General features: G+C 55.1%; 1 protein-coding gene across 3 annotated transcripts in view; it reads left to right on the top strand.

Moving 5' to 3' along the window:
* Positions 1-18,806, top strand: part of CACNA1A (calcium voltage-gated channel subunit alpha1 A) — a 309,344-nt gene extending 290,538 nt beyond the window's left edge. For all 3 annotated transcript variants that reach the window (XM_025366939.1, XM_025366938.1, XM_025366937.1), the window contains 9 exons: positions 10,397-10,504; positions 10,672-10,772; positions 12,557-12,666; positions 12,775-12,913; positions 13,080-13,193; positions 14,647-14,682; positions 15,798-15,984; positions 16,284-16,534; positions 17,213-18,806. In XM_025366939.1, the coding sequence (XP_025222724.1) occupies positions 10,397-10,504; positions 10,672-10,772; positions 12,557-12,666; positions 12,775-12,913; positions 13,080-13,193; positions 14,647-14,682; positions 15,798-15,984; positions 16,284-16,534; positions 17,213-17,929 (1,763 nt within the window). In that variant the 3' untranslated portion in view covers positions 17,930-18,806. The remainder of the gene's footprint in view (positions 1-10,396; positions 10,505-10,671; positions 10,773-12,556; positions 12,667-12,774; positions 12,914-13,079; positions 13,194-14,646; positions 14,683-15,797; positions 15,985-16,283; positions 16,535-17,212) is intronic.
* The last annotated feature ends 821 nt before the right edge of the window (positions 18,807-19,627 follow it).

The following is a 19,627-nucleotide window of genomic DNA, read 5'->3' as shown; positions in this document are numbered from 1 at the left end:
GGGTCAGTGGTCCCCTGTCTGGAGTGCATTTCAGAGGCCTGAAAGGGGATGTGATGTGACTTGGCAGCTGATTAAGGACAGCAGGGCAGAGAGAGAGGCGCACAATCACCAGAAGAAATGGGGACCTGAGGCTCACACCTGTAATCCCAGCACTTTGGGAGGCCGAGGAAGGTGGATCACTTGAGGCCAGGAGTTCGAGACCAGCCTGGCCAACATGGCAAGACTCCATCTCCACTAAAAGTACAAAAATTAGCCGGGCGTGGTGGTGCACACCTATAATCCCAGCAACTTGGGAAGCTGAGGACAAGAATGGCTTGAACCCAGGAGGCAGAGGTTGTGGTGAGCTGAGATCAAACCATTGCACTCCAGCCTAGGGGACAGAGCAAGACTCTGTCTCAAAAAAAAAAAGAAAGAAAGAAAGAAGGAAAAGAAAAACAAACGGGACCAGAGAGAAGGAGCGGGTGGGAGAAGAGCGGGTGGAGAGTCCAACAGGTAGGAAGGGGCTGAGCCCAGCTGAAACCACTGGGAAGTCAGGAGGAAGAAAGACTGAGCCTTGGGACACATTTTCCTTCCAGGGTCTTGAGAGGAAGAAGGGAGGAAGAGCCAAGGCCACATGGCAAGACTCAAGGAGGAAGTGGCAGGGAAGGTGGGGGACTGGAGGGGTGGAGGACGAATATTGTTAGTGCCAGGAACAAAGTGAAGGTAAAGAGAGCACAAGGAGGTTGGGCGCAGTGGCTCACACCTGTAATCCCAGCACTTTGGGAGGCCGAGGCAGGAGGATCACTTGAGGCCAGGAGTTCAAGACCAGCCTGGCCAACACAGAGAGACCCCATCTCTATAGAAAATTTTTAAATTTTTAAATTAGCCAGATGTGGTGATGGGCACCTGTAGTCCCAGCTACTTGGGAGGCTGGAGTGGGAGGATCACTGGGGACCAGGAGGTCAAGACTGCAATGAGGTATGTGATGACCACAGATATAGCAGCTTGAGACACACCCATTTGTCAGTTCACAGTCCCGTAGGTCAGAAGTCCAAGAAGCTGTACTGGGCTGTCTGCTGAGGGTCTCACGAGGCTGAAATCAAGGTGTCAGCCAAGCTGGGCTCCTATCTGGAGGATCTGGGGGAGAATGTACTTCCAGGTTCATTCAGGTGTTGGCAGAATTCAAGTCCTTGTGGTTGTAGGACTGAGGTCTTGTTTTATCACTGGCTTTTTAGCTTTTTGCTCCTGGAAGTGTATGTATCGTCCATGTGCTCCCATTCTCTTCGACTTCCCCGTCTGCCACCAAGCAGAGAGAATATTGTGCTTTTCAAGGGCTCACCTGATTGGGGCAGGCCTACCCTGATCATCTCTGTATTTTGAGGTCAGCTGACTTGATATTTTAACTTTTTTTCTTGAGACAGAGTTTCCCTCTTGTTGCCAAGGCTGGAGTGTAGTGGTGCAATCTCAGTTGACTGCAACCTCTGCCTCCCAGGTTCAAGCAATTCTCCTGCCTCAGCCTCCTGAGTAGCTGAGATTACAAGTGCCTGCCACCACGCCCAGCTAATTCTTTGTGTATTTTGTATTTGTAGTAGAGACAGGGTTTCCCAAGGTTGGCCAGGCTGGTTTTGAATTCCTGACCTCAGGTGATCCACCCGCCTCAGCCTCCCAAAGTGCTGGGATTACAGGCGTGAGCCACCGTGCCCAGCATTTTTTTTTTTTTGAAACGGAGTCTCATACTGTCACCCAGGCTAGAGTGCAGTGGTGCAATCTCGGCTCCCTGCAACCTCCACCTCCCAGGTTCAAGCGATTCTTCTGTCTCAGCCTCCCGAGTAGCTGGTATTACAGGCATGCGCCACCATGCCCGGCTAATTTTTTGTATTTTTAGTAGAGACGGGGTTTCACCATTTTAGCAGGATGGTCTCGATCTCCCGACCTCGTGATCTGCCCGCCTCAGCCTCCCAAAGTGCTGGGATTACAGGCATGAGCCACCTCACCGGGCCTCCGGTATTTTAATTATATCTGCAAAGTCCCTTCATAGCCTGGGCAGTGATCCCTAGATTAGTGTTTGAATAAACAGAATCTTGGCAGAAGGGCAGGTTTGAAGTCTGCCTACCACAGTTCCTTCATCTGTACAACGGGTCTAACAACACCCCCACTCTTCGCATGTAATGCCATCGTAACTCAGCTGCTGTGGCACTCTGAGGATCTGTGTTCAGGGGTCCCAAAACCACCCACAGGTTCAGTGATATCCTGGGAGAACTCAGAACTGAGAAAAGTTTTTATACTCACAGTTTATTGCAGTGAAAGAATACAGATTAAAATCTGCAAAGGGCCGGGCACGGTGGCTCATGCCTGTAATCCCAGCACTTTGGGAGGGTGAAATGGGCAGATTGCTTGATGTCACACAGTTCGAGACCAGCCTGACCAACATGGTGAAACCCTGTCTCTATTAAAAATACAAAAATTAGCCAGGCATGGTGACTGGCACCAGTAATCCCAGCTATTTGGAAGACTAAGGTAGGAGAATCACTTGAACCCGGGAGGCAGAGGTTGTAGTGGGCCGAGATCCTGCCACTGCACTCCAGGCTGGATAGAGTGAGACTCTATTAGAAAAAAAAAAAAAAATCTGCAAAGGGCCAGGCGTCGTGGTTCACACCTGTAATCCCGGCACTTTGGGAGGGCAAGTTGGGCAGATCACTTGAGGTCACAAGTTTGAGACCACCCTGGCCAACATGGCAAAACCCCATCTCTACCAAAAATACAAAAATTAGGCATGGTGCCAGACCCCTGTAATCCCAGCTACTCAGGAGGCTGAGGCAGGAGAATCACATGAACCTGGGAGGTGGAGGTTGCAATGAGCTGAGACCGTGCCATTGCGCTCCAGCCTGGGTGACAAGAGCAAAACTCTGTATCAAAAAAAAAAAAGAAAAGAAATTAGTCAAGTGCAGTGGCACATGCCTGTAGTCCCAGCTACTCCAGAGTCTGAGGCACGAGCATCCCTTGAACCCAGGAGACAGAGCTACATTAAGCCGAGATCGTGCCACTGCACTCCAGTCTGGGTGACAGAGCAAGACTCTATCTCAAACAAACAAACAAAATCCAAAAACATAAAATGTGCAAAGGAAGGCGATCTGGGGAAGGGTCCAGGAGACACCAGGCATGAGCTTCCAGTTGTCTGCTCCAGTCTGCTCCTTGCAATGTGTGGCAACACGCACTGTGTACTGCCAACCAGGGAAGCTCACCTGAGCCTTGGTGCCGCAGGGTTTTTATTGAGGGTTTGTCATGCAGGCAGGGCTGACCATAGTTACTCCGTCTCCAGTCCCTCAAAAGGTCAAACTGATACCACGTGGCTCAAGACCCCAACCATAAATCACACTGTTAGAATTAACTGTATGGAAAATTAACCAGGCGTGGTGGTGGGCGCCTGTAATCCCAGCTACTCGGAAAGCTGAGGCAGGAAAATCACTTGAACCCAGGAGGCAGAGGTTGCAGTGAGCTGAGATCGCACTATTGCACTCCAGCCTGGGCAACAGAGCAAAAACTCCATCTCAAAATAAATAAATAGAATGAACTCTATGGGCCAGGTACGGTGACTTACACCTGTAATCGTATGAGGCCAGGGATTTGAGACCAGCCTGGGCAACATAGTGAGACCCTATCTCTCTTTTTTTTTTTTTTAAAAAAAAAGGCCAGGCACGGGGTGGCTCACACCTGTTACCCCAGCACTTTGGGAGGCCAAGGCGGGTGGATCACGAGGTCAGGAGATTGAGACCATCGTGGCTAACATGGTGAAACCCCATCTCTACTAAAAAATACAAAAAAAAAAAAAAATTAGCTGGGTGTGGTGGTGGGAGCCTGTAGTCCCAGCTACTTGGGAGGCTGAGGCAGGAGAATGATGTGAACCTGGGAGGCAGAGCTTGCAGTTTGCAGTAAGCTGAGATCACGCCACAGCACTCCAGCCTGAGCAACAGAGCGAGACTCCATTTAAAAAAAAAAAAAAAAGGCCGGGCGTGGTGGCTCACGCTTGTAATCCCAGCACTTTGGGAGGCCGAGGCGGGTGGATCATGAGGTCAGGAGATCGAGACTATCCTGGCTAACACGGTGAAACCCTGTCTCTACTAAAAATACAAAAAATTAGCCGGGCCTGGTGGCGGGTGCCTGTAGTTCCCAGTACTCGGGAGGCTGAGGCAGGAGAATGGTGTGAACCCAGGAGGCGGAGCTTGCAGTGAGCTGAGATCGCGCCACTGCACTCCAGCCTGGGAGACACAGCAAGACTCAAAAAAAAAAAAAAAAGAATGAACTATCCTGTGGGGCCCAAGCCCCTTGCTAAATACAGACACTATTTTCAGGCAGGACATTTCAAAGGCTTAAAGATCACCTCCTAGGAGCAAGTCAAGGACCAGTCCTTCCACTGGAATGTGCAGGGTTTGGACAACACCAGCCTGCTGAGCTAGTCATTACTGCTCAGAACCCCAGGAAGTCCAGCCTGTGTGACACCTACTGGATTCCCTTCCTGAGGGTTTCAAAGACTCCCGGAGATGTCCCTGCGTTTGGCTGTCGCAGTTGTTACTTATACCCCAGATGCCACTGAGTTCCCTGAAGACAATGATTTCCCAGATTTCTTTTGTGTGTGTGTGTGTGTGTGTTTGTTTTTTTTTTTTTTTGAGACGGAGTCTCGCTCTGTCACCCAGGCTGGAGTGCAGTGGCCTGATCTCACCTCCGCCTCCCGGGTTTATGCCCTTCTCCTGCCTCACCCTCCCGAGTAGCTAGGACTACGGGCGCCCGCCACCACACCCGGCTAATTTTTTGTATTTTTAGTAGAGACGGGGTTTCACCGTGTTAGCCAGGATGGTCTCAGTCTCCTGACCTCGTGATCCTCCCGCCTTGGCCTCCCAAAGTGCTGGGATTACAGGTGTGAGTCACCACACCCGGCTGATTCCCCAGATTTCTGAGCCAGGGGCCCCTCCACCTCTTATCCTCAGTGAGTGCCAGGCCTCATTCTGGCATTCCACAGCTGAGCCAGGCTCTCGGGGTTAAAGAAGGTCAGGAGGGTGTGGGGACAGCAATGGAAGAGTGGTACTAATGGCAGCCCTTTGAGCAGATGCGAGTCTCAGGAGAGCATGACACGCTTTGTTTTCACAGTTCAGTTCACTTTCTAAGCACACTGAGCTTCCTTTCCAGCAGGTTAAGGGGCCGCAAGGGGGGACAGATTAACCTCAATCATTCTTCAGATTCTCGAAAGTGGTGCCACCATTCATTGCTGGAGATTGGGAGAAAGTGGGCAGGTCCATCTCGTTCTCTCTGTCTCTGTCTCTCTCTCTCTTCCCTGTCCATCTGTTTCTCCCACCCACCCCCCTGTTCTCTCTGCCCAGAAGAATCTGGTTTTGTTTTTGTTTTGTTTTGTTTTTGTTTTTTGAGATGGAGTCTCTTTCTATTTCCCAGGCTGGAGTGCAGTGGCTCAATCTCAGCTCACCACTGCAGCCTCCGCCTCCCGGGTTCAAGCAATTCTTCTGCCTCAGCCTCCCGAGTAGTTGGGATTACAGGTATGCGCCACCACGCCCAGCTAATTTTTGTGTTTTTACTAGAGACAGGGTTTGACCATGTTGGCCAGGCTGGTCCCTATCCTCTTGCAAGCCCCCGACCCCAGGCATTGAGGGCAGAGCCAACCACCTGCCTGAATCAATTAGCATATTAAACGTAAGCCCAGTTAGCATATCCAAATAGCAGCCCGCAGTGACATTCTGACTTCTGCGGAGAGCTCACAGCAAGGGCGTTCTACACTGGGCTGCCCACATACGAATCCGTGGACAGTACTCTAGGATTGCAAGGTGAAGAGAGACTATGTGTGGAGGTTGGGAATGGTACTGAATGCCCTACAGTGCACAGGACAGACCCCGCCACAGAGAAGGTTTACCAAAGGAATGAGGATGAGAGCGGGGAGGGAGACAGCCTTGGGCAGCCCCACCTGGGAACATGAACCGTTCGTGGGTGACTCTTGCCCACTTGCAGAGACACCTCCTATTCCTGACAGTCCCAGTGTTAATATAATTATTCTGTACTTGAGGCTGGGTGCAGTGGCTCACACCTGTAATCCCAGTGCTTTGGGAGGCCAAGGCAGGAGGACTGCTTGAGGCCACAAGTTTGAGATCAGCCTGGGCAACATAATGAGACCCCAGGACTACAAAAAAAGAAACATTTTCAGCCAGGCGGGATGGCTCACGCCTGTAATCCCAGCATTTTGGGAGGCCGAGGGGGGCGGATCACTTGAGGTCAGGAGTTGAGACTAGCCTGGCCAACATGGTGAAACCCCATCTCTACTAAAAATGCAAAAAATTAGCCAGGCACAGTGGCATGTGCCTGTAATCCCGGCTACTTGGGAGGCCGAGGCAAGAGAATCACTTGAACCTGGGAGGCGGAGGTTGCCGTGAGCCAAGATCGTGCCATTGCACTCCAGCCTGGGCGATAGAGTGAGATTCTGTCCCAAAAATAATTAATTAATTAATTAATTTTCATTATCCAGGCATGATGGTATGTGCCTGTAGTCCCAGCTACTCAGGAGACTGAGGCAGGAGGATCACTTGAGCCCAGGAGTTGGAGGCTGCAGCGAGCTATGATCATACCACACTCCAGCCTGGGCAACAGAGCAAACCCTGTCTCTCAAAAATGGGGAGACACCAGCCATATTGGATTAGGGTCCTAGGGACCTCATTTAACCTTCATTATGTCCTTCAAGGCTCTATCTCCAAATATAGTCACACTGTAGGTTAAAGCTTCAATATGTGAATTTGGGGTGGGACTCAGTTCAGTTACCACAGCAGGCATTTTCTTTTTCTCCATGAGAAACTTTTTTTTTTTTTTTTTGAGACTGAGTCTGGCTCTGTTGCCCAGGCTGGAGTGCAGTGGCCGGATCTCAGCTCACTGCAAGCTCCGCCTCCCGGGTTTACGCCATTCTCCTGCCTCAGCCTCCGGAGTAGCTGGGACCACAGGCGCCCGCCACCTCGCCCGGCTAGTTTTTTGTATTTTTTAGTAGAGACGGGGTTTCACCGTGTTAGCCAGGATGGTCTCGATCTTCTGACCTTGTGATCCGCCCGTCTCAGCCTCCCAAAGTGCTGGGATTACAGGCTTGAGCCACCGCGCCCGGCGGTGAAACTTTTTTTTTTTTTTTTTTTTTGAGACAGGGTCTCACTCTGTCTCGCAGGCTGGAGTGCAGTGGCACAATCACAGCTCACTACAGCCTGCACCTCCCAGGCTAAGTGATCCTCCCACCTCAGCCTCCCAAGCAGCTGGGACTACAGGTGCACACCATCACACCCAGCTAATTTTTTTTTTTTTTTTTTAAAGACAGGGTCTCCCTATGTTGCTCAGGCTGATAAAGTAACTTTTAATAGGAAATATCATGTTTTCTTCTTTCTCTGTCTCTGAGAAGGGGCCACAGAGACCGAGGGCACCTCACTTGGCTATAGTAGACAGTAAACATAGCCACGAATTCCAGCTGCTCCCCATGAGGGAAGAAAAACTGTTATATGTTGATGTCAAGAGCCAGGTACAGAGATTCAGTGGCTCACGCCTGGAATCCCAGAACTTCGGGAGGCTGAGGCACGAGGATCCTTTGAAGTCAGGAATTTAAGACCAGCCTGGGCAACATAGCAAGACAAAAAAAAAAAAAAAAAATTAAGATTAGCCAAATGTGGTGGCACACTCTTGTAGTCTCAGCTATGCAAGAGGCTGAGGAGGCCAGGCATGGTATATCACTCCTGTAATCCCAGCACTTTGGAAGGCTGAGGCAGGTGGATCACCTGAGGTCAGGAGTTGGAGACCAGCCTGGCCAACATGGTGAAATCCCATCTCTATTAAAAATACAAAATTAGCTGGGTGTGGTGGCACATGCCTGTAATCCCAGCTACTCGGGAGGCTGACACAGGAGAATCGCTCGAACCCGGGAGGTAGAGGCTGCAGTGAGCCAAGATCATGCCACTGCACTCCAGCCTGAGAAAGACAGAGCAAGACTCTGTCTCAAAAAAAAAAAAAAAAAAAGAAAAAAGGAGGCTGAGGCCAGATATCTGGAGCCCAGGAGTTCAAGGCTGCAGTGAGCCAGGATCCTATCACTTCACCCCAGCCTGGGCGACACAGTAAGAGTCTGTCTCTTTAAAAAAATGAAAATAGGCCGGGCGCGGTGGCTCACATTTGTAATCCCAGCAATTTGGGAGGCCAAGGTGGGCAGATCACGAGGTCAGGAGTTCGAGACCAGCCTGGCCAACATAGTGAAACCCCGTCTCTAATAAAAATACACAAAATTTGCCAGGTATGGTGGTGGGTGCCTGTAATCACAGCTACTCTGGAGGCTGAGGCAGGAGAACCACTTGAACCCAGGAGGCGGAGGATGCAGTGAGCCAAGATCGCGCCATTGCACTCCAGCCTGGGTGACAGAGTGAGACTCTGTCTCAAAAAATAAATAAATGATAAAATTTTTTAAATAAAAGTAAAATAGAATACTATTGAAATACCTCTCTAGCAGCTGGTAGCTAGCCCCTGCCCTTCCCCCAGACCTCCTGGACCTCCCCTCACAATCCAGCAACTACAGGGTTAATGTTTGGCCCCAAAAGAGTCTTCACACTCTGCTCCGCATGCATCCCACAGTGGCTGTGGCTTAATGTTCCTTCCAAACCTATTGACCAATGTCTGGAACAGCACCCCTGTGCCCAAGATTTTTTTTAAAAAAAATTTTTTTTAAATAATAAGCTGGGTGCAGTGGCTCATGCCTGTAACCCCAGCACTTTGGGAGGCTGAGGCAGGCAGATCACCTGAGGTCTGGAGTTCGAGACCAGCCTGGCCAACATGGTGAAACCCTGTCTCTACAAAAATATAAAAATAGCCAGGCATGATGGCAGATGCCTGTAATCCCAGCTACTCGGGAGGCTGAGGTGGGAGAATCTCTTGAACCTGGGAGGTGGAGGTTGCAGTGAGCCGAGATCGTGCCATTGCACTCCAGCCTGAGTGAGAGCGAGACTCCATCTCAAAAATAATAATAAATGCTCTGGCCCCAAAGTGGCACATTACATGGTACACACTCTATTAGCAAGAACTCATCACATGGCCCTACCAACCACAGGAGGAACCCTCTTCTGTACTCAGGTAGGAGGGCCAGGAAACACCGGCAGAGAGCTTTAGTGACCACCATGACTGGGGTGAGGGACCAGGGATTGGCTGTAGGCCAAGGGCACGTCCATGGCATTGGAGACTTGGGAAAAGATCTCCTCTGGGCCACGCACGGTGGCTCTCATCTGTAATTCCAGCACTTTGGGAGGCTGAGGTGGGAGGATCGCTTGAGCCCATGAGGTCGAGACTGCAGTGAGAGATGATTGCGCCACGGCACTCCAGCCTGGGCGACAGAACAAAACCCTGTCTCAAAAATCAAAATAAAACCAAAACCAAAACCTCCTCTGTTGGGGATGCTCCAGGGCGTCCGTCCCAGCCTTGGACAGATGGGTCACTGCAACAATAATCCTACAGCAGACAGTGTCTCAAGGCTGCATGCACATTACTTTGATCATCAAACAACCAGGTGACAGCCGGGCATGGTGGTGCGCGCCTGTAGTCCCAGCTACTCAGGAGGCTGAAGCAGGATAATCTCTTGAACCTGGGAGGTGGAGGGTGCAGTGAGCCAAGATCACGTCACTGTGATCTTTTTAACAGAGAGACACTGTTAAAAAAAAAAAAAGAAAGAAAGAAAAAACAGACCAGGCGCAGTGGCTCACGCCTGTAATCCCAGTACTTTGGGAGGCTGAGGAGGGTGGATCATCTGAGGTCAGGAGTTCGAGACCAGCCTGGCCAACATGGTGAAACCCCATCTGTAGTAAAAATACAAAATTAGTCAGGCATGGTGGTGCACACCTGTAATCCCAGCTACTCGGGAGGCTGAGGCAGGAGAATCGCTTGAACCCAGGAGGCAGAGGTTGCAGTGAACTGAGATCATGCCATTGCACTCCAGCCTGGGCAACAAGAGTGAAACTCCATCTCAAAAAAAAAAAAAAAAAAAAAACCAGGTGAGGCAAATACTCTTGCTATTGTCTCCATTTCACAGATGGAGACACTGAGGCACTAAGTGGTAGAGTAACCTAAGTCACGCAGCTGATAACTGGGAGACAAGATTGGGACCCAAGTTGCCCAGCTGTTCTCCATGTTGGGCTGTCTCCTGCGCAGCTGCTTCATGGTCCTGGCCCCATCGAGAACCAGAGCCCACAAGGTCATTGCAGCAGCACTGCCCAGGGCCTCCTCTGGGCCAGGCCCTCAGGGAACTGGAGACCCCACAGAGACCAGAAAGATTGGGGTCTCGTTCTCGGGAGCCTCTGGCTTTGCAGCTGACCCAGAGTCCAGCTGACACCCAGGCAGTCAGGGTCTGTCTGTACCCCCATTGCAGGAGGAGCAGACAAACAGCAAATGGACGCTGAGCTGCGGAAGGAGATGATGGCGATTTGGCCCAACCTGTCCCAGAAGACGCTAGACCTGCTGGTCACACCTCACAAGTGTAAGAGCCGAGCCCAGCCCTGGGATCCGATCCATCAGGACAGATGGAGGGGGAGGGAAAGAGGAGGCCTGGGGAGAGTGTCGGCCCTGGCTGGTATACACAGGGACCCAGGACAAGGGCCCTAAGGAGGCCTGCCCATGGTGAGCTCGCCCTGTGTGTGCCCCCAGCCACAGACCTCACCGTGGGGAAGATCTACGCGGCCATGATGATCATGGAGTACTACCGGCAGAGCAAGGCCAAGAAGCTGCAGGCCATGCGCGAGGAGCAGGTACGCTGTTCGCCGCTCTGGGGACATATGGGCTAGGGACAGTGGCTTGCATGTCACCATGGGAACCAACTGGAATATGAGAGTGGCAAAGCCCCAGGGCAGGTCCCTGAAAAGTAGGGACTAGGCCGGGCCCGGTGACTCAGGCCTGTAATCCCAGCATTTTGGGAGGCCAAGGCGGGCAGATCACCTGAGGTCAGGAATTCGAGATCAGCCTCAGCATGGAGAAACCCCGTCTCTACTAAAAATACAAAACTAGCTGGGCATGGTGATGCATGCCTGTAATCCCAGGTACTCGGGAGGCTGAGGCAGGAGAATTGCTTGAACCTGGGAGGCAGAGGTTGCAGTGAGCCGAGATCGTGCCATTGCACTCCAGTCTGGGCAACAAGAGTGAAACTCTGTCTCAAAAAAAAGAAAAAAAGTAGGGGCTGGGCACAGCAGCTCACACCTGTAATCTCAGTGCTTTGAGAGGCCAGGGCAGAGGGATCGTTTGAGGCCAGTAGTTTGAGACCACTCTGGGCAACACAGTGAGACTCCATCTCTACAAAATAAAACATTAGCAAGGCATGGTGGTGCACACCTGTAGTCCCAGCTATTTAAGAGGCCAAGATGGAAGGATCACTTGAGGCCAGGAGTGGGAGACCAGCCTGGGCAACATAGAGAGACCCATATCTCTACAAAAAACAAAATTAGCTGCATGTGGCGGCATGCACCTGTGGTCCCAGCTACTTGGGAGGCTGAGGCAGGAGAATCACTTGAACCTGGGAGGTGGAGGTTGCAGCGAGCCAAGATCACACCACTGCACTCCAGCCTGGGTGATAGAGCAAGACTCTATCTCAAAAAAAAAAAAAAAAAAGTTCTTGCCAAGGACACATAATGTAGATTCATTCAGCTGCTCCACCAACACTTACTGAGTACCTACTGTGTGCAGGGTGCTGTTCTCAGTCCTCAGGGGCTCACCCATGGGCAAAACAGGCCAGAGTCCCTGCCCTCAGGGAGCAGATATTCCAAGGGGGGAAATGCCAATGGTAGCAAATGACTGAATCGTGCGGCATCCAGCAAAGAGAAAGAAGTGTCATGGGGGAAAGTGGAGAAGAATCCAGAAGATAGGAGTACCCAGGGGAGGAGGGGATGCAATGGGAAATGGGTAGTTGGGGAACCTCCCTGAGACGGTAAAATGTAAGCAAAGGCTTGAAGGAAAAGGGGAGAGAGAGGGAGCTAAGCAATACCTGGAAGGGTGTTCAAGGCAGAGGGAACAGCCAGTGCAAAGGCTCTAAGGCTGGACTGTGCCTAGGTTGTCTGGGGAACAGCAAAGAGGCCAGTGTGACGGAAAAGAGCAGTGAGGAGACAAGGGCAAGGAGGTGGCAGGGCAGATCCTTCAGGGTCATGGGAGCTGCAGGAAGGACCCTGGCTTTTACCCCAAGTGAAGTGGGAGCCATGGAGGGTTCTAAGCAAAGGAGAGATCCGACCCGACTCAGGTGCTCATGGGCACCCTCTGGTGGCTCTTGTGGAACAGTGGGGTTGAAGGTAGGAGCGGGAGACCTGGGAGAAGGTGCCTGCAGTGGGAGATGAGGAGGCGGGACCAGGCTGGGGCTATGACTTGGGTGGAGGAGTGAGAAGTGGTCCAGTTCTGTGTGGAATTGGAAGGAAGGGTCTAGATGGATGAGATCTGAGTGTGTGTGTGTGTGTCTTGTGTGTGTATACTGGGGATGTCGCAATGCCTTCTGGGTACCACCATCCCACCACCCTGCCCTTGTCCACACACTACTCTCTGCTCCCTTCCCCAGGACCGGACACCTCTCATGTTCCAGCGCATGGAGCCCCCGTCCCCAACGCAGGAAGGGGGACCTGGCCAGAACGCCCTCCCCTCCGCCCAACTGGACCCAGGAGGAGCCCTGTGAGTGTCGCCCCTGCTAGGGAGGTGGAGTGCAGGGGCGTCACGGTCCCCACGTTCTGGAAGCCGCCTAAGCACCCACTGCTACCCCGGCCTCTGTCCCCCATGCAGGATGTCTCACGAAAGCGGCCTCAAGGAGAGCCCGTCCTGGGTGACCCAGCGTGCCCAGGAGATGTTCCAGAAGACGGGCACGTGGAGCCCGGAACGAGGTCCCCCCACCGACATGCCCAACAGCCAGCCTAACTCTCAGGTGCCTCTGTCCCCCGACTCCCCAACGGCTCCCAGGGTCCGGGTGGTTCAGGAGGAAGGGATCTGGGCCCCCCCACACACACACCTGCAGCTCCCTCCATCTGCAGACACCAGGGATCTGGAGGTCAGGCCCCAGGGCTCATCCAGCTTCGCCATCTGCTCCGCAGTCCGTGGAGATGCGAGAGATGGGCAGAGATGGCTACTCCGACAGCGAGCACTACCTCCCCATGGAAGGCCAGGGCCGGGCCGCCTCCATGCCCCGCCTCCCTGCAGAGAACCAGGTGAGGGCTTTCACCACTGCCCTGGGGCTGGACCCCTAACTCTGCACCAGGTGGGGCCGGGCCCCCCGCAACAAGCAGCCCAGTGCATCCCATCCCTGCCGGACTCAGGCCTGGGTAGAGACTCCTTGGGCCTCTGAAGCAGTCTGCAGGCCCCACCCACCACCTGGCCACACCTGGAGCACCTGCAGACCCTCCTCCCTCACAGAGGACGGAGAGGAAAGTGCTCCCCTGGGGCAGAGGGCAGTGGCCACTGCAAAATGGTCTCTGGCTGCCCTGGTTGGAGGTTGCAGACAGGGGAGGTTGTGGAAGATTAGTGGGTGCAGCAGGGTTCAACAGGGCCAGGTGAGACCTGCTGCGAAGATCACCCCTACACAAACACACACACATGCTCAGCATGCATGCACACACACGTGCAGCTGTGCGCCTACTCAGATGCTTGCATACACACACACATGCGTGTGCACGTGGACATATACACACTGCACATGTCCTCACACATGCACACATGTACGAGCACACGTGTCTGTATATGGGAACTTGACAGGTCCTAGGATGAAGTAGCAGAGTCTGGGGTGGGTCTGGGGGCAGCTGGGTTCCTATTTTCTGTCTGGTCTCTGTGGGGGTCACTGGGGGGGACAGGGGTGTGTGCTTGATGTGTGTCTGTGTGTGGCCGCTTCACCCAGCTGCCAGGCCCACCTGCAGATGATCTAGTTGCCCTGGACTCGTGGGACAGAGGGCCCAGAGGCATAGCTGGCTGCCCCCCCGGCCTGAGCAGCGGCGGCCCATGCACACAGCCGGCCTCTGGAGGAGAACAGGGCGTGGCTTCAAGAGCCTGGCCCGGGCGCGTGGCATGTGTGGCTGTGGCGAGCTTTCTGTGTGCTGTGTGTGGCGTCTGCACGGGGCAGGAGGCTGTGCTGTGCCTGGCTGGACCAGGGTCACCTGAGGGCCTGGCCTCTGGCTGCTGGGAACATGGGTTGGAGAGCACCCAGTGTGCATGCTGCTGCCCCCTCAGGACCGAGCTGCTGGGCCCCAGGAGGGGGTTGGGACAAGCCCAGCTGACGGCCACCACGTGGAAGCTTTGAGCATCAGCTGGAGCCAGGGGTTGGGGTATGCATCGCATGAGGCAGAGCCCAGGGCCAGGGGCTCGAGGCTGCACCATCCCGTCTTTCGGTCCCATGCCTCTGCCATCTGTCTGTCTGTGTCTCCTGTCTGTCTCCTCTGTACCCATGGGAATGGAGGACATCCAGCCCTGGGGGCCCAGGACACCCACCCGCCAGGACTTTAACTTTTCTTTTCCTTCCTGCCTTCTCCCTCCGATTTCTCTTGATGCCAGTGCCACCCCCCTCCCTGGCTTCTTCTCCATGTACCGCCTCCTCACTCTCCCTCTTGCCTTTTATATTTATTTTCTTCTTTCTGTTTTTTCTGTGTGCACCATCCCATGGGGCTGTGACAGAGGAGAAGGGGCCGGCCACGTGGGAATAACCTCAGTGTATGTACCGCGCCTGCCCAGCGCCCAGCAGGGCTCCGGCCCCCTCTTCCTCCCCACCCCCCCTCCAGGGAGTCCCGTCATCTCTCACCCTCACCCTCAGACCCCACCCTTTCTTTGCCAATCTCACCCTCTCCCCCATGGAGCCCAATCCTTGTGTGTGGTGTCCTGTGTGTGCCCCCCACCCATACGCCCTGGTGGGCGGGGCCATCCCCATCCTCACTCCTACCACCTTTTCTTCAGGGCCCCCTACGCCAGAGGACGCGGGCTCTCCAAGAGCCTGGCCCACCCTGCACCTCTTTCTGGGGGGCTTCTTCCCCTAACACCACCACCAACCCGTGGTCCTGCAGCTCCTACCTGGAGCCACCAGTGCTCAGCTGGGCTGGACCTTGGGAGGCGGACATCTGCCCCATCTCCCTCCTTCCCTCCTCTGCCTGCTGCAGAGAAACCTGTGTCAGGGCTTGACCCAGGGGTGCAGCACCCGGGAAAAGAGTGGGCCCCCAGAGCCTCAGGTGCCTGGGTATCCCCCACCCCCACCCAGAGCTCCCTAGCGTGGGCCTCACCAGAAGGACTCAGACTTGCGGGGGCAGCGAGCACAGCCCCGTTAGCCGGGAGGACCTGGAGCTGCCCTGCCGGGCACCTGGTCCTGAGCCCATAGGTCAGCCAGCCACAGAGTCGGAGGCTTCTCACCTTCCCAGGAGAGCAAGCTGGGGCAGGGATGAGGGCAGCAGTTGGGGCTCCCAGGTTTGCACCCTGGATGGATGAGGGCAGGGCTTCCCTCTGGCCAGCCTGAGCCTGCCCAACCCTGGCTGGGCCCCAGGGGCTGGAGGATGAGGGTCAGATCTTCTGGTCAGAACCCAGGATGGGCTCAAAAGGAGCAGTCTTGTCTCTGAGGGACAGAGGAGTCCTCACGCTCCACCCTCAGAGGCCTGGCCACACTCAGAGCCCTGAATGATCAGGGGGAGCCAAGGCCCCACGGCACCCCCTGGCCCCTGCCCCAGGATGGTCACACTCCAGTCATCAAAGGCCGCCGCCAGGCTGCTGCGATGGGGCAGGAAGGACCGGGACCACTTGGTGCTAGCTGCTGACCCCAGCCCACTGGCCTGTCCCCCTCCCAGACCATCTCAGACACCAGCCCCATGAAGCGTTCAGCCTCCGTGCTGGGCCCCAAGGCCCGACGCCTGGATGACTACTCACTGGAGCGGGTCCCACCCGAGGAGAACCAGCGCCACCACCAGCGGCGCCGCGACCGCAGCCACCGCACCTCTGAGCGCTCCCTGGGCCGCTACACCGACGTGGACACAGGTGGGCACCGACATGGACACAGATGGGCAGCCCCGTGGGGCTCGGGGAGGAGAAGGCAGGGCGGGGGAGACACTGAGGAAGGAGAAAGGGAAAGGCCTCCTTGGAGAGGGGACAGAGGGGGCCAGGCAGCGGCTACAGGAACCTGGGTACGGCCCCATCCCCCCGACCCACTGACCTGCCTTGGTCTAGGGGATCTCTAGGGCCCTACACCCTGCGGGTGGCCTCCTGTGTGTGCATCTGCACCACTTGTCCCTCACGACCACCTGTCTGTCTGTCTGTCCCACCCTCGCCCGGCCCAGGCTTGGGGACGGACCTGAGCATGACCACTCAATCCGGGGACCTGCCATCGAAGGAGCGGGACCAGGAGCGGGGCCGGCCCAAGGATCGGAAGCATAGACAGCACCACCACCACCACCACCACCACCACCCCCCGCCCCCTGACAAGGACCGCTATGCCCAGGAACGGCCAGACCACGGCCGGGCGCGGGCCCGGGACCAGCGCTGGTCCCGCTCGCCCAGCGAGGGCCGAGAGCACATGACGCACCGGCAGGTGGGTGCGGCTGCAAGTGACCCCAGGCTGGGCTCCCGGGCGGGGAGGAGAGAAGGGGACCCCCTACCCGACAGCCACTCTGGGCAAAGGTCCCCCGATCCCGGCTGTGACCACCTCCCATCCTGCCCCCAAGCCACAGGGGTGCCCGGCGGCCGGAGCAGACACGGCTCCCGGCCACATCAGCTGCCCATGCTGTCCCCCCAACACCCCCGCCCACCCGCCGCCCCCTCCCCGCCGCCCGCAGCTGCTTCCTCCTCGGTTGTGGATCACATTTGAGTTCTGGGCCGCGCCGCCCGACCTTTCGCTTTCCTTTAACCCGGCTTCCGTTTTTGTTTCGATTATAATTTGTCTTCTGGACGCCTGTGAGTAATTTTTGAAACTTCTGCTATTTTTAACCCCGAAACTTACAAAACTCCATTTCTCATTTCTCTTTTCACTTTGTTGTGTTGGTTTTCGACTCCTCCCCTCCCTCCTTGTCTCACTCCCCCTCCTCCCTTCCCTCCTCCCTGTGGCTGTTGCTTTTTTCCATTCAAATGTCCTGTGTCCCCCCCCCCCCCTCCTCCTCCCTCCCCTCCCGGCCCTTCTCCCTTGGCTCCCCTCTCTTCCTCCCAATCCTGTGTCTCCTTTGATTTTGTTGTATCTTTTTTTTTGATTTCCTTTGTTTCAATTTTCGTGTAGGGCAGTAGTTCCGTAAGTGGAAGCCCAGCCCCCTCAACATCTGGTACCAGCACTCCGCGGCGGGGCCGCCGCCAGCTCCCCCAGACCCCCTCCACCCCCCGGCCACACGTGTCCTATTCCCCTGTGATCCGTAAGGCCGGCGGCTCGGGTCCCCCGCAGCAGCAGCAGCAGGCGGTGGCCAGGCCGGGCCGGGCAGCCACCAGCGGCCCTCGGAGGTACCCAGGCCCCACGGCCGAGCCTCTGGCGGGAGATCGGCCGCCCACGGGGGGCCACAGCAGCGGCCGCTCGCCCAGGATGGAGCGGCGGGTCCCAGGCCCGGCCCGGAGCGAGTCCCCCAGGGCCTGTCGCCACGGTGGGGCCCGGTGGCCGGCATCCGGCCCGCACGTGTCCGAAGGGCCCCCGGGTCCCCGGCACCACGGCTACTATCGGGGCTCCGACTACGACGAGGCCGACGGCCCGGGCAGCGGGGGCGGCGAGGAGGCCATGGCCGGGGCCTACGACGCGCCACCCCCAGCACGACACGCGTCCTCGGGCGCCACCGGGCGCTCGCCCAGGACTCCCCGGGCCTCGGGCCCGGCCTGCGCCTCGCCTTCCCGGCACGGCCGGCGACTCCCCAACGGCTACTACCCGGCGCACGGACTGGCCAGGCCCCGCGGGCCGGGCTCCAGGAAGGGCCTGCACGAACCCTACAGCGAGAGCGACGACGATTGGTGCTAAGCCTGGGCGAGGTGGCGCCCGCCCGGCCCCCCACGCACCCCACGCACACACCCCACCCGAGGAGCCGCGCAGAGGCCGCGGGGGCCCAGCACAGAGGGCCCGGGAGAGGGCCAGCCGGGAGACCCCAGACTCTGGAGAGGCCAGGGCTGGGCCACAAGGGTGTCCCGCAGAGACCCTCGGCCAGAAGAGACCCTCCTGGGCAGCCACGGCGCCCCCCACCCAGCCCCGATCCCCCCCACCTACGACGGGCTCTCGGGTGGGAGGCAGGGGGCAGACAAACCACACCGCCAAGGGATTTGAATTAACTCAGCCATTTTTGGAGAACTTTGGGGAACATGGAAAAAAACAAAAAAACAAAACAAAAAAAAAAAAACATTTTTAAAAGAAAAACGGGGAGAAAAAAAATAGCTTCTATTGATGAGTTTTATCATCTCAATTGAATCTTTCCTTTCCCTGATGAATGAGAGCTGGTGGCCGAGTGCGGCAAAGAAGCCGGAAGGAAACGGAACCCCAGCGCCCAGCACCCATCACCAGACACACTCATATCCACACACGTTCTCAGACACACACAGGAGTGCTTGCCGGTTATACCAAACCCTACTATTACTGCCTGCAGAAATCAATTAAAAAAAAATAATAACAATAAACAATTTTAAAAAGGACAAAAAAATTAATGATTGAGAAAAGAGGCATTTTTTTCTGACATTTGGTCCTGCTTGAAATAACAAAAGAAGAAAAAAAGAACCCACCATGACCACCGATTCCTTTGCTTCTTTTTTCCTTTTTTCCTACCTTGTTTGAAAACCGTGGGCTTGGGACTGTGAATTATTGCATGACATTCAAAAAGAAAAAAAAAAATAAAAAAAGTTGAATCAAAGGGTTTTTGGATGGGAGTGGTCTTTATCCCTTGGCTAGGTGCTGCCTGGGTGGGTCTCTCTTGGGGAATCATACACAGAGGCACTTTGTTAGCTCCTAGAAGCAGTGTTTGAAAGCGACAAAGAGGCCAGGCATTGTTGTGCACGCCTGTAATCCCAGCACTTTGAGAGGCCAAGGCGAATGGATCACTTGAGGTCAAGAGTTTGAGACCAACCCGACCAACATGGCAAAACCCCATCTCTACTAAAAATGCAAAAAAAAAAAAAAATTAGCCATGCGTGGTTGCACACACCTGTAATCCCAGCTACTCCGGAGGCTGAGGCACGAGAATCACCTGAGCCTGAGAGGCGGAGGTTAACAGTGAGCCAAGATCCCACCACTGCACTCCAGCCTGAGTGACAGAGTGAGACTCTGTCTTTAAAAAAAAAAAAAAAAAGGCCGGGCGCGGTGGCTCACACCTATAATCCCAGCACTTTGGGAGGCCGAGGTGGGTGGATCACATGAAGTCAGGAGTTCACAACCAGCCTGGCCAACATAGTGAAACCCCGTCTTTACTAAAAACACAAAAATTAGCCAGGCATGGTGGTGGGCGCCTGTAATCCCAACTACTTGGGAGGCTGAAGCAGGAGAATCATTTGAACCTGGGAGGCAGAGGTTTCAGCGAGCCCAGACCGCGCCATTGCACTCCAGCCTGGGCAACAAGAGCTAAATTCCGTTTCAGAAAAAAAAGAAAGTGAAGACGGAGGAAACTGCAGCTGTCCGGTCCCTGGCTATTTGCAATGTCTGGGTAACTGTCCCAGTGACACAGAGAGCAGTGCAAGC

The sequence above is a fragment of the Theropithecus gelada genome, chromosome 19 (genome assembly GCF_003255815.1).
Source record: "Theropithecus gelada isolate Dixy chromosome 19, Tgel_1.0, whole genome shotgun sequence".
NCBI classification, from domain to species: domain Eukaryota; kingdom Metazoa; phylum Chordata; class Mammalia; order Primates; family Cercopithecidae; genus Theropithecus; species Theropithecus gelada.
Note: the sequence above shows the minus strand (reverse complement) of the source record. Positions and strands in the feature narration are given on the sequence as shown.